The following is a 12,606-nucleotide window of genomic DNA, read 5'->3' on the forward strand; positions in this document are numbered from 1 at the left end:
AGAAGTAATTAGGACTCAGTAACCGCGCTCTCATATCACCAGCGGTGTCGTAGGTGGAGGAGACTCGTGTCGCTCTCTCGAGTTGCGTCGCTTCCTCCACCACTGCGTAAAGGACACATTGTGCCACGGAAACATGGATGGATCATCGGCCGAGCCCTTGCTTCCTCCACCCGAGTTTTTCCGTTTTCTTCCTTTGTCCGTGCCACTTTCATCGTCCTCTTCATCACTCAGCCGCGCCTCGCCGTCAGTGACCTCATCAAACCCATCCAGGGGATCGGACAGCACCATGCCGAGGTTCTCGGCCTGCTCCTCCATGGCCAGCAGCGCCGAGTACGCTGTGAAGACATCGTCGTCCAGGTACTTGCGAGGGTTGCTCTCAACGAGCTTGAGCAGTCGAACAAAGTGCGGGTGCACTTCCGCTATCGGGACGTGAAGATTGAACGAGAGCTGCGCGTACACTGTGAACTCGGCTGTGAGCACATCTCGTGACGGGAGGGCGTGAACTCGGTCAATATCCTCCAGCAACTGGCGGATGACGCGTTTCCGCTCGTCTGAAGCGCACGGCTCATTGAACTTGACGGCCAGCAGGAAGCACACGGCCATGTAAAGCTTGCGGTTCACTTTGGTGACGTAGTGCTGCAGCACAAGCTTCTCGAAGAGCACACAGGCGAGCGCCACGGTGGCGACTTCGAGGTCCAGTCTCTGGCTGCACAGAAGCGTCTCCCTCTTGAGGTGCCGCAGCTTACTGAGCGAGAGCGACGGGTCCTGCAGCCACCACGCGTGTTTCTCCTGGAACTTCTGGTTCAGCTCGTCCTTGAGCTCGTGGGGCTTGACGAACAGCAAAATGCTCGACACGATGGGGCCGAGGCTCTTGTCTCCTCGCACCACATGTCGGTGTCGGCCCTGTCGGAACTCGGGGTCATCCAGGAAGTTGGCTGAGTACGGGACCCGCTCCGGGTGGGCGTCCTCCTGGTCTCGGTCCGAGTCGCAGCTGGACCACGTCGCGTGCAGCAGGCGGAAGTAGGACGTGCCTCGCCAGTCGTAGTGGGTTGGCGACGGCCGCTCGAGCGCCAGGCTGCTCAAGGACGCGAACCTCCTCCTCCTGGCGGTCGTCTCGTTGCCATTGTACTGCATCAGCAACAGCAGCAACAGTCAGAAAACCATCAACATGTTACTACCGTTAACTAACTGTACGTTGAGGATGGTGAACGTGGCTAGTGGGTAGCCGCAGCCTCTGGAGAAGAAGAGGCGGGCGTCCTGCAGCCCTTGCTGGGCCGTGACCCCCTCCCAGCGACGCACGACGGCCGACCCCGCTGGGAACTTCGTCGTGAAGCGGTAGCGGAAGAGCGGCGGCACGTGGATGAGTGTGGCCGCCATCCCCGGCAGCCTCCGACCTGCCAGTGGCTCTGGCTCTGTGCCGCCTGTTGTTGGGCCGACGTTGGCGGTGCTGGTGCCGTCGTGCGTGGACGTTTCAGCTTCGGACGGCGCAGCGTCGGCATCGACCGCCGCGGCCTCGGAGCGCATGGGGATGCTCTGCAGGAAGTCGAGCGCCGCGATGTCGCGCGTGACCTTGCGCGCGTGGCGACTGCGCTCGCTGCTGGGTCCCGCGCTCGACGGGGAAGGCACAAGCAACGGAGGCCGCGTCGGCCGCGAGTCGGCAGCGTCGACCATGATGAGGATCCGGTAGTGACGCGATTACTAATTGGGGGGAATATCTTGATGTTATTCCATTATTAAGAAGGTGCCACTCCATGGATTTTTTAAAGAAATATGAAAGCGAAATTTGAGGTTAGGCAAAATTCACATTACGAACGGAATGCAAAGTGGCGAATACGCAGACCAAAGCGAGCCTCTCGAGTTAGGCTCAAGTTTAGGTCCCATACTGCATGTCCTCCATGCGCTCGGCAGCAGCAACGGCATGCTAACAATGCAGGGCCATCTTGTTCACCAGGTGCGAGTCCATACAGTCGATGCATCGCTTCGCCGCACGCTCTAGTATCGCCATTCGTGCTGCAGCGATCTTGTAGTTCTTGTCGTTTGTCGTTGTTAGTTGTTGGGCCAGTCCATTTGTCGATCCATTGAACCCATGCTGCTTGTGCATGTGCGCATTCTCAAACTATGTGGTCGATCGTCTCTTTGATGGCTGTGCAGCCTTCTCGTTGACATCCTTGGTTGATTTCTCGTCCAGTGTGCCAGAGGTTGAGTGCTCCAATTGCCACTCTGATGCACGTCGAGCGCAAAGCAAACAGATTGTGTGGATCAGCGTGTATCTCTTCGAAACGTTCATAAAGTGGATCTGCAAATATCGACTGATGGAGATCATTCGTGGCCAAGCAGTATCGCTTGACGATACATCCGCGTTCATCACATCTTGATCACAGCGAGGAGAGTGCCAGGCAGCTGGTCATTGCGAATCCGTTGATCCGCACGGCCAGCAGTTCGTACCGAGCAATACGGCAATGCCTGCTGGCGGCTATTTCGAGTTCGTCTTATGCAGCATCACGAGACGCGCAAGTCGCGAACAAGACAGAGTGATAGTGTTTTGCTTGGACTCACCCACATGGTCCAAGGCTTTGCGAATCCATGTAGTGCTTCGCCTTCTGGTTGCTTGTTACACTTGACTGCACGGTGGTCAAGCTTGAAGACGACCGTTCTGGTCCCTCTTTTCTGGCCGACGGACAAGCATGCGGGTTTCCTTTTCTCTGCGAGTCGCCGGTTGCCTCAACAACGTCGATTGCATAGTACCGGTAATCGAAGCTCAGGTCCCCAAGTTCTCGGATCAAGTCTCAGGTCGCGCTCAGGCCTCATTCGCCATTTGTCCTCGCGCTGTGAATCGCCTTCTCGGTCTCCAACCTCAATCAAGAATGACTCGCGAGCGATTTACCATCAACCCGTTCCCGGCGCTCTCGCTTTCTGGCGAGGAGAAGGCCCAGCTCCTTCAACTTGGGCGGACACTCATCCAAGCCAACTTCGAGCGCGACGTGCCGTTCTTTAAAAATGGCCGCAAAGTCGACTTTAAACGCTGGAAACTGGCCAGGGAGCGTGAAAACATGAACGTCTACACGGAGCGACCAGAGTACAAAGGCCCCGATGCGCTGTCCGATCCGAACTCGTCCAAACTGCCCGCCATCCTGTCGGTTGGGCGTGTTCCAGGCAATCTCGACGACATGATGTACGGCATCGTCAACCCCACGCTGGAGGAGATGCGGATCAAGGCGTCGTACGTTCACGATTTCAGCGGAGCCGCCGTGCTATCGACAATCGTGGAGCCCACGGCCGATGACCCGTTCACCTCGGTCGTCGTCAAGTGGATGGAGATGGATATCCCACTACGCATGACCAACATCGTGCAGAATCGCGACTACGTCTACCTGGAGTGCACGGGCTTCGTGTACTTACCCAACGGCGAGCGCGCTGGTTACCACTTCTTGCACTCGGTCGACTTCCCGCAGATCAACCACTTGTCCGACCGCGTGCGTGGCGACTTGTCCATTTGCGGTTTCTTCCGACAGCTTGCGCCTCATGTCATTGACGTCTGCTAGACCGGGCTCATGGACCCTGCGGGCGACATGATCCGGTTGCTCGCCGTGCCCGTCATGACTGAGGCGTTCATGTCGCCTCTGCGGTACGTCTACTGCGGCCAGATGAGGAAGCTGACGTGGAAGATGGAGAAGAGCCACGCGGAGGCCAGACTGCACGGTGCGCCGAACCCCGGTACGGCGTGCGCAACGTGCCTCAAGACCCCGTCGGGCTGGAGCTTCGGCAAGGACAAGAATATTTGCAAGTGCTGCTTCCGCGTCGTGTGCAGCGGCTGCCGGATCAAGAAGAAGATCAGCCTCGTGACCGCAGACCTCGAGCTGGCGCAGCGCAAGATCACCTTCTGCGCCGGTTGTCTCGCCACCGTGTCGGCTTCGAGTGCCGTGGAGATTGCCTGCGCGCAGATCATGGAGAACAGCCGCAAGAGCAGATACGTGGTGGGCGCGCCCAGCAGTATCAGCAGCAGTGCTAGCTGCTACACGACCTCTTCCAGCTCAGAGGGGCTGTCGTTCCATTCGCTTAGTTAGTATCGCCGTCGTATCTATCCACACACGTGCATCAATGCAGCTACAATAGTCCGATAATCTGCAGTGGACGCTTCAAATCACTTTTAAAGAGCGGGAAAGGGCTTGTCAACTCGATGTTCTGAACTGCTCGTCAAATGAACAGGCACGGTACGAGACATTCTGGAACGTACTGGTATAGTACGAACGGTGAAACAGAATATAACATGCCAGTCAACAGGAAAAGGCTACATGTATGCCATTAGCAGTAATAAGTGCATGCCTGGCACGATTCGAGCAGCGCGATAACTAACCTTACATGTAGCTGACCATCATTAATCACAAGTTGAAGTGGTTGAAGCAGAGTGAAGGTACAGTACCCGATGTGCGGTCTTTCTGCACGAAGCCATCGGGCTTGGAGTACGTGGTGCTACTCCTGGGGTGCCTTGTTCTTTGTCTCGGGGGCTTTGCTATACGGGCGAGCAGAACTGGAGAAAAGCGCTGAGCCCTGGCGATTTATCTCCTGGAGATCGGTGCAGGCACGTTGGCACCCGAGAATCCAAGCTTCAAAGTCCGCTACAGACACAACCACTTTCGTTACCTGGCGACGGCCGGTTATGTCTGCTTGCACTCGCTAGCTCGCGCAAAGCGTCTGCCCACGCCCAATCACCGCTGGCAATTTCTGCCACGGACAGCGGAACGGAGCAGAGACCGCGGTACACCGCGCCGTCGGCGAAGACTGCGCGCACATAAGTCGGGGAAACGAGCGTCATTCCGACAGGATGCGTGTGCTCGTGCTTTTTTCGACCGAGGTCGCTGTGCGGCACCGCGCCCGACTCTGCCTGGGCGACACGATCTCACCGACAAGGCGAACTTCACTTGCGAATTCGCAATCCGCACACGACACCGGATCAAGCCCCGACACAGCTCAGTTCGCCATGTTCGCTCCTCCGATGCCTGTCTTCCCCAAGGCGCCCAAGAAAGAGGAGTTCCGAGTGGTGCTATGCACCTGCGGGGCCAAGAACTTCAAGCTGCGACGCCAGCACAACCACGCCAAAGAGAGCACGAGCGAGGCCAAGAAAGCCGCCAACTGCCACACGGACTGCCCCGCGGCAGTTGACACGCCCAAACTTCGGCGCAGCTTGTGGCGCAAGCTGCTGGGCAAAGGACCCAAGTGCGTCTGCCCCAAGCGGCGAGTCATCGCGGTCAAGCCAGGTCTCATTGGGATCCCCGCCGCCTACGCCGACTGCGACTCTGTGACGGTGGCTGGCAGACGCGTCCCGTTCACTTTGGACATGCAGCAGCGCAGACGAGCATCGTGGACTCCCCTAGACGCCATCGAAGAGGACGAGTGAGCAGCATCCACCGATTCAATATAATTATTCCCCCTTGTACCCCACTGCATCGCCATTATCCGTTGTGCACACCCACGTCGATGACGGAGACAAAGGTCACCCCCATTATAGCTGCACAGATGTAAGAAGCGACGTATGACAGTTTACCAGCATATTTGTCACTAGCAAATCGTTTTTGACATCGTATATTCGAGATGCTCTTCCAATGCATGTCGTGAAGCGGTGCCAGCCAGACAAGCAAGAAATGGACGAGTTGCTAGCGAGTGAACTGTCCGCCGAGACGCTAGCGGCTTTGCAGGCGCACCTGCTGGAGCGCCACCAGGAGGAGGACGCACCCGTGTCGGAGGACTTCCGCCTCTCTCAATTGTGCGTCCATAGCCTTCCAGAGCCTACATTGGTACATTACATTTGACCTATGAACTGCAGCTGGTACGACGACAAGACTGGACGCGCACTGGCCCAGGAAGCTATCGACCATAGCAGCAGTGAACTGCGCATCGCCTTCGTGAGCACACCGGCGGCCTACCGCGACTTCCTCAAGCTCCAGAGCGAGGAGCAGGACGAGGCCAAGCGCGTCGCCATGGGCGAGAACGTCTACATCTTTGAGTTTGACCGGCGGTTCGGCGAGAAATACGGCGACCGCTTCTGCTTCTACGACTACAACGCGCCCACGGATCTGCCCGACAAGTTCCACCACTTCTTCGACTACGTGCTGATGGAGCCCCCGCACCTGGTGCGTCCTGAACGGCTTGTGGCTGAGAAACATTGAGTCGCTCACTTCTTCCTGTGCTTGTTTAGAGCCCCGACTGCTTGGCCAAATTCTCCGACACGATGCGGTGGCTGGCGAGGGACGTGGATAAGGTGCCCGGCAAGAAGGACCGCGTCATGAATCCGTCCACATTCATCAACTGTACGAAATCTGCACCAATTGCTTCTTGTCTCCAATTGCTGACGATCGACTGGATTGTTGCTGATGTTGTAGCTCAGTTGCTGCGGAAGGAGATGCGGGCGGATTTGGGCTTCACCCCCACGGGCTTCTACCCGAGCTTCGAGTCGAAATTGTCCAATCACCTGCTCACTTACACCAACTACGCGTCGGAGCGCTTTGGCCCCTGCGAGGAGGAGCCTGACGAGGAATAGATGACGTGCATGTATGTAAGCAGTTAGGAGCCTGCCCTACCCGTCATTAGCCCCCCCCCCCCCCCCCCATTCACCGATGTCAAAGGGTATCCTATACGACAAGTTTGAAATCCAGAGGCGACCGTGAATCTCGGCTATTGTTTGTTGAACTTTCGTATGTTTCACAAAGTGTAAAGCACTAGCGAGGGGAGCTGGCCTTGCTCCCGAGGATTTCTTGCCGTCGTGTACTGATCAAAAGCAAAAAAGTGAGGGCTGCTGGCCAGTCCAGACATGGGAAAGTCTGTTCGTGCAGCCTGCACGCACTTCAACAACATTGTTCTCATGAACGCAGCATCCACAGCCAATTCGAAGGTGTTCTCGAAGGTGTTGCTGCTCGCTGAAGGAGTCCCGACAGCCCATTGTTCGCTGCTGAGGAGCTACCCGCCACATCTAAAAATCCTATTCTTGGCGGACCTCCCAGCGCGGACGTGAGGCTCGAGGAGAATGCTGCGTCGACTCGAGAGCTGCTCAACGGATGTCACGTCACGCGACCTGCATGACGAGGCTGAGCACCGTCCAAGTTTGCTTCAATACAAGACGTAGCAGAAACGCCTTCTAGTGTCGCCGTGCGCCTATCTGGAGGTGGGGAATGTTTGCATGGTGATAGCCGGCTCAGGCATTAGCACTTTCGGCCTCTGTAGGCTAAGTACCTACAGTATAACGTTAGGACGGAATACATAGTGTGCTAACAATGATTGATCTACCCGAACGATTGGTTGAAATCGCCCCTCACTTGACCATTTGCTCTTGACTATGGACGCGCTCCTCTCCAGCGAGCTTTCGGCCGACACTTTGGCGGCGCTACAGGCGCATCTCCAGACGCAGCAGTCGCAGCAGGACGCAGCCGTGTCCGAGGACTTTCGGCTCTCACAGTTGTGCGTTTGTAACGATTGACATAGTGATACATGTACGTTGGCTGAGTGTGCATTTGCGCTGGCAGCTGGTACGACGATAGCACAGGCCGCGCGTTGGCACAGGAGGCCATCGACCACAGCAAGCAGAAGCGCATCGCCTTCGTGAGTACACCCGCGGCCTACCGCGACTTCCTCAAGCTTCAGGAGGAGAGCGACTCGCCCATCAATGGCGACAACGTGATCCTGTTCGAGTTTGACCGCCGCTTCGAGGACAAGTACGGCGAACACTTTTGCTTCTACGACTACAACGAGCCTACGAAGCTGCCGGACAAGTTTCACCACTTTTTTGACTACGTGCTGGTGGACCCGCCCTACCTGGTAGGTAGAACGCCTCTGCTTTGAAATAGCCCCGACTGACCTGGTCTATCACTGCTGCTTAGAACACCAACTGCATGGGAAAATTTGCTGAGACCATGCGCTGGCTGTCGAAGAGCGTGGAGGTCGTCCCGGGCGAGAAGGACAAGATCCTCAGTCCGTGCGCGTTCATTACTGGTACGGACAGCGTCCTCGTGTTTTGGGGGCGGAGTAAGCGCTGACGTTTGTCTTGGGGGTTGGAACAGCTCGCATGCTCCGCAAAGATATTTATGCCGACCTGGGCTTCACGCCGTCCGGCTTCGTCCCGACGTTCGAGTCCAAGCTCTCGAACCAATTCCTGACGTACACCAACTACCACTCGGAGCGTTTCGGTGAGAGCACGGAGGGTTTTGGCAGCTCGGATAACGAGGATTAGGTGCATCTACATGTACCTTGTGTCAATGGTATGCGTTTCCCCTACGCTCTGCCACGAGATTGAGTAACTAGATACATGTACGGGCTGGACGTGAGCCGCTAGCGCCAATACATGGTCAAGGAATGCTGTACGAAAGGGTAAACCAGGGTCATTTCGACTATCATATTACTCATTCGAAGTTTGGCGTTAAACGAAGGGGGCGCCTGGGTGTTGTCTTAACAATGCATGAAGGCCATCGACTGCTTGGAGATGTATCGCTTCTTCGTTGGCTTTGGCATAGACTGCGGCTCGCGTTGTGTTTGCTTCTGCTCCTTGAGGGTCGTGGCAGGGTCGTTGGTCTTGACGAGCTGGATGGCTGCGGCTTGGGAAGGCGGTTGCTGGTTGGATTCCATTGCTTACTGGCCTTGATGTACTGGTCGAGTGGTGCTGTGGCTTGAAGGCAAAAGGAAAAATGACTTGAGAGTGCACTGCGGTGGGTACAGCACAGCGGAAGCAATGCGAGGAGTTTGATTAGATGAGTAAGGCACCAACTCATCTAAACGGCATAATCGGCTCCGAAGTGCTTTCAGTCAATTACCACTGCGTCAACCTTCACTCGCGGGGCCCAGCAACCTACACTCTCTACAACTTCAACAAGCTGCGCCGTTCACAAGATTGTGTGCGACTCATGCGCGTGGGTCTACTGACACAAGAAAAGTCTTACCGCGTGCAGCACTCTCGTGCCGGCCATCGGGAAATAATACACGTGCTGAAAGCAGATACCGTTGGTCCTGCCCCGACGGCCAAGGCTTCACAATTATTTTAACCCAAGTCCAGACATGGGAAAGTCTGTTCGTGCAGCCTGCACGCACTTCAACAACATTGTTCTCATGAACGCAGCATCCACAGCCAATTCGAAGGTGTTCTCGAAGGTGTTGCTGCTCGCTGAAGGAGTCCCGACAGCCCATTGTTCGCTGCTGAGGAGCTACCCGCCACATCTAAAAATCCTATTCTTGGCGGACCTCCCAGCGCGGACGTGAGGCTCGAGGAGAATGCTGCGTCGACTCGAGAGCTGCTCAACGGATATCACGTCACGCGACCTGCATGACGAGGCTGAGCACCGTCCAAGTTTGCTTCAATACAAGACGTAGCAGAAACGCCTTCTAGTGTCGCCGTGCGCCTATCTGGAGGTGGGGAAGGTTGCATGGTGATAGCCGGCTCAGGCATTAGCACTTTCGGCCTCTGTAGGCTAAGTACCTACGGAATAATGGATTAACAATGCTGCTGATCGATCGATACATGTTTGGCGGAGCAGGACCGCATAAGTTTTTCCGGTGCTCTCCGTAAGAATCCCAAACTGTAACAGTGAAGACGTCGCTGGGGACAGCCGGAGGCTATGCCCCAATGCCCTTGCAGTCGTCTTGTGCCACTCCAGCACCACTCGACAAGAATCTCAAGACACGAGGCTTCTATAGGAAAATAACATACACATCAAATAGAAGGTCACTTCCATGTATCACCATAATCCAATTAGGAACGTCTTCCCAAGAAGAAGAGATACAGCTGCGCTTCGAGGTGGACTACGACTGGAGTGCCCACTTCACTTCAGTTAGACTGAGTTGAACCAATATGATTGGACAAAAGTCGGTCTCGCTCTCCATCACACATTTTCGCGATGCTGAGACTGGTGGCTGCTCGGAGTCGCCTGATGCGCGTGGAGGCGATCCGCGTCGTCGGTGTCTTGGCCCCTCGATCGCCTAGCTTGGCAGTCGCCATCCCTTGCTCGCAGTATCACTTGCAGACGCTCCGTTTCTCCTCCTCCTCCCAAGCTCAAGACGATGGCTCCTGGACGACTCTCGCTGTGTACAACCCCGTGGCGTGGCAGCAGGCGGTGAAGCCTGCATTCCTCAAGTTTCTCCAGCTCCAGAAGCATCTGCTGGTTCCTATTGCGTTTCGAGTTCCGTATGGAGATGAAATGTGGCCGAAAGCGGCATGGGGGTACCCCCTGGGTAAACACGCCCGATGGTTGAGGAAGCAGTGGAGAAAAGGAAAAATCAACAAGACGACGCAGAAGGAGCTGGACGAGATGCCGTTTGCATGGGACCGTTCTGAATACAAGTGGGCCCACTTTGTCCTGCCAGCATTTCGTCGGTTCTACGAGTTTCACGGACACACGAAGGTACCCCATGATTTTATCATCCCAGAGGCCGATCCTGAGTGGCCTGAGCACTTGTGGGGACAACGTCTAGGCTACAAGGTTATAAGCATGCGCAGTCAAGGGGACTTTGCGAAGCAGGCGACTCGAGACGAGCGCGAATTGGAAGAGTTGGGCTTCGTGTGGGACCTCCACGAGGCGGAGTGGAGTGAGCGTATTTTTCCAGCGTTGGAGGTTTTTTATCGGGAAAATGGCCATTGCCGAGTTCCACAATCATTTGTGGTGCCATCAAATGCCAGGTGGCGAAAACAATCGTGGGGCTTAAAGCTCGGAGCTGTCGTTAACAATATTCGTGTGACGTTTGCGTACGCTACCCAAACCTCTCGAGATAGGGCCCAGCTAGAAGCTATAGGTTTTGTGTGGGACTTCTTCGAGGAGGAATGGAGTGGGCATATTCTTCCAGCGCTTGAAACTTTCTATCGACTGAGCAGCCATTGCCGAGTGCCTCGAAACTTTGTGGTACCAGCGGAAGAAAACTGGCCGGAGCAATCGTGGGGTCTCAAGCTGGGATCTAATGTTTACAATATTCGTAACAGAGGCGCTTACTCTGTCCAAGTTTCTCGTGACAGACCCCGTCTCGAGGCTATTGGATTTGTGTGGGACTTTCTCAAGGCGATGTGGAGTGAGCGCATTTTACCAGCCCTGAAAATGTTCTACAGAGTTTATGGACATTCACGGGTACCACACGCATTTGTGATACCAGCAGATGCGGCGTGGCCAGAAGAAATGCACGGATTTAAACTTGGGTATGCTGTGACCAACATTCGGCACCGTGGATCCTATTTTGACCAAGCTGTTCGATCGATCGATGAGCTGAAAGCGATCGAGTTTGATCTACAAATTCCTGCTGCCAAGTGGGAACTGCACGTAGAGCCGTTGCTGGCCACGTTTGAGCAGTTGCATGGTCATCGCAACGTGCCACTCGACTTCGTGATCCCGTCCAGCACTACTTGGGGAGAGAAAGACTGGGGTATCCCGCTTGGCAAGCTTCGGCGGAAGGAACCGTCCCAGAACGATTAAAGAGTTTTGGCATACTGCGTGGATAGTCGGAGGTTCGGAAGCTTTTAAGCTTTAATGAAAGAAGTGTTTTTTGTTTGACCTCTCATCTGTCATCCGTCAACCTGCCTTCCATCATCGTTTCTCTCATAATCCTTCTTCGCTCCTAGTTATAAATCGCAAACGATGGCGTCGCAGCAACAGCAGCAGGTGGCGCTCAAGATCGCCTTCAACGGGGACATCCACCGCACGCGCGTGGACCTGCGCGGCTTGTCTCTGGCGGAGCTCACGCAGCTCATGGCGCAGACCTTCCGCCTGCGCGCGGGCGACTTTGTGGTGCAGTACCGCGACCCCGAGGGTGACTGCGTCAACGTGACGACGGACGCCGAGCTGCTCGAGGCCGTGCGAATCTTCCGCAGCTCCACGGACCCCGTGCAGACGCTCAAGTTCTCGGCCTCCACGCGCCGCCAGCTGGCGTTCCAGGAGGAGGTGACTGAGCCCCTCGTCAGGTCCGTGGAGACGCTCGTGCAGGCGCTGGCCGTGACGCTCGAACAACTCAAGCGTGACCAACACTTCGCGGCCACGACAGGCGCCGCTCCCGATGTGCCGCTGGATCAGGCGGCCAGAGACGGCGCCGAGTCGCCCAAGACGGCGGCTGGAGGCTTCTCCAGCTTCGCCCAGGGGCTCGTGGGCCAGATCAACCGCTTCATCCCGGAGAAGAAGGCGGGGGAGGCCACAGCAGTGGTGGAGGAGGAGCCGGAGCTCAAGCCGGAGGTGCAGCAGCCAGCGGTAGTGCCGCCGCCTGCCCCCGTCGTGGAGGTGGCCCAGGAAGCGGAGGTGACGGATGAGACGCCTGCCATCGCGTCCTCCGTGGCCTTTTCAGAGTCGGAGCTCAAGTGGGCCGAGCAGCTCTCGGTCGTGAGCGGCATCTTCCCGAACGCCAACCCGGCGCGCATCATTGAGATCCTCGAGAAGAGCGACGGCAACCTCAACGTCGTGCTGAACGTGCTCACGGAGGAGAACTGAGAAGGAAGTGGCTCAAGCGTCGACTACCCAAAGGGAAGGAGGACGACGCAGCAGCAGCAGCAGCAGCAATGACGGACTCACACGAATGCATTTCAATCAACTTCATTTTTATTCACTTTACGTTAGGTGGCGCGACTATTGCTGGTCACTTTCTACAGGTTTTTCACTTGAC

The 12,606-nt window shown here is 56.1% G+C and overlaps 6 protein-coding genes across 6 annotated transcripts; 5 read left to right on the forward strand and 1 right to left on the reverse strand.

Annotated features, from left to right (window-relative positions):
* Positions 1-30: 30 nt before the first annotated feature.
* On the reverse strand, positions 31-1,671 carry KRP23_13177 (CDK5 and ABL1 enzyme substrate 2; the record flags this gene model as incomplete). Its single annotated transcript, XM_067883856.1, has 2 exons — positions 31-1,128; positions 1,195-1,671. The coding sequence occupies 2 exons, from the start codon at positions 1,669-1,671 to the stop codon at positions 31-33; spliced, it is 1,575 nt and encodes a 524-aa protein (XP_067738496.1).
* Positions 1,672-4,822: 3,151 nt separating this feature from the next.
* Positions 4,823-5,395, forward strand: KRP23_13178 (uncharacterized protein; the record flags this gene model as incomplete). Its single annotated transcript, XM_067883857.1, has 1 exon — positions 4,823-5,395. The coding sequence occupies one exon, from the start codon at positions 4,823-4,825 to the stop codon at positions 5,393-5,395; it is 573 nt and encodes a 190-aa protein (XP_067738497.1).
* A 244-nt stretch (positions 5,396-5,639) lies between these two features.
* On the forward strand, positions 5,640-6,535 carry KRP23_13179 (EEF1A lysine methyltransferase 1; the record flags this gene model as incomplete). Its single annotated transcript, XM_067883858.1, has 4 exons — positions 5,640-5,761; positions 5,822-6,128; positions 6,194-6,305; positions 6,378-6,535. 4 exons carry the CDS (start codon positions 5,640-5,642, stop codon positions 6,533-6,535), a joined length of 699 nt encoding a protein of 232 aa, XP_067738498.1.
* A 792-nt stretch (positions 6,536-7,327) lies between these two features.
* Positions 7,328-8,218, forward strand: KRP23_13180 (EEF1A lysine methyltransferase 1; the record flags this gene model as incomplete). The annotated part of the gene is made up of 4 exons (XM_067883859.1): positions 7,328-7,449; positions 7,515-7,806; positions 7,869-7,980; positions 8,049-8,218. The coding sequence occupies 4 exons, from the start codon at positions 7,328-7,330 to the stop codon at positions 8,216-8,218; spliced, it is 696 nt and encodes a 231-aa protein (XP_067738499.1).
* A 1,654-nt stretch (positions 8,219-9,872) lies between these two features.
* On the forward strand, positions 9,873-11,432 carry KRP23_13181 (uncharacterized protein; the record flags this gene model as incomplete). Its single annotated transcript, XM_067883860.1, has 1 exon — positions 9,873-11,432. The coding sequence occupies one exon, from the start codon at positions 9,873-9,875 to the stop codon at positions 11,430-11,432; it is 1,560 nt and encodes a 519-aa protein (XP_067738500.1).
* Positions 11,433-11,594: 162 nt separating this feature from the next.
* On the forward strand, positions 11,595-12,434 carry KRP23_13182 (uncharacterized protein; the record flags this gene model as incomplete). The annotated part of the gene is made up of 1 exon (XM_067883861.1): positions 11,595-12,434. The coding sequence occupies one exon, from the start codon at positions 11,595-11,597 to the stop codon at positions 12,432-12,434; it is 840 nt and encodes a 279-aa protein (XP_067738501.1).
* Between the last annotated feature and the right edge of the window lie 172 nt (positions 12,435-12,606).

This window comes from Phytophthora ramorum (assembly GCF_020800215.1).
Source record: "Phytophthora ramorum isolate Pr-102 chromosome Unknown Phyram_PR-102_s0017, whole genome shotgun sequence".
NCBI lineage: Eukaryota > Oomycota > Peronosporomycetes > Peronosporales > Peronosporaceae > Phytophthora > Phytophthora ramorum.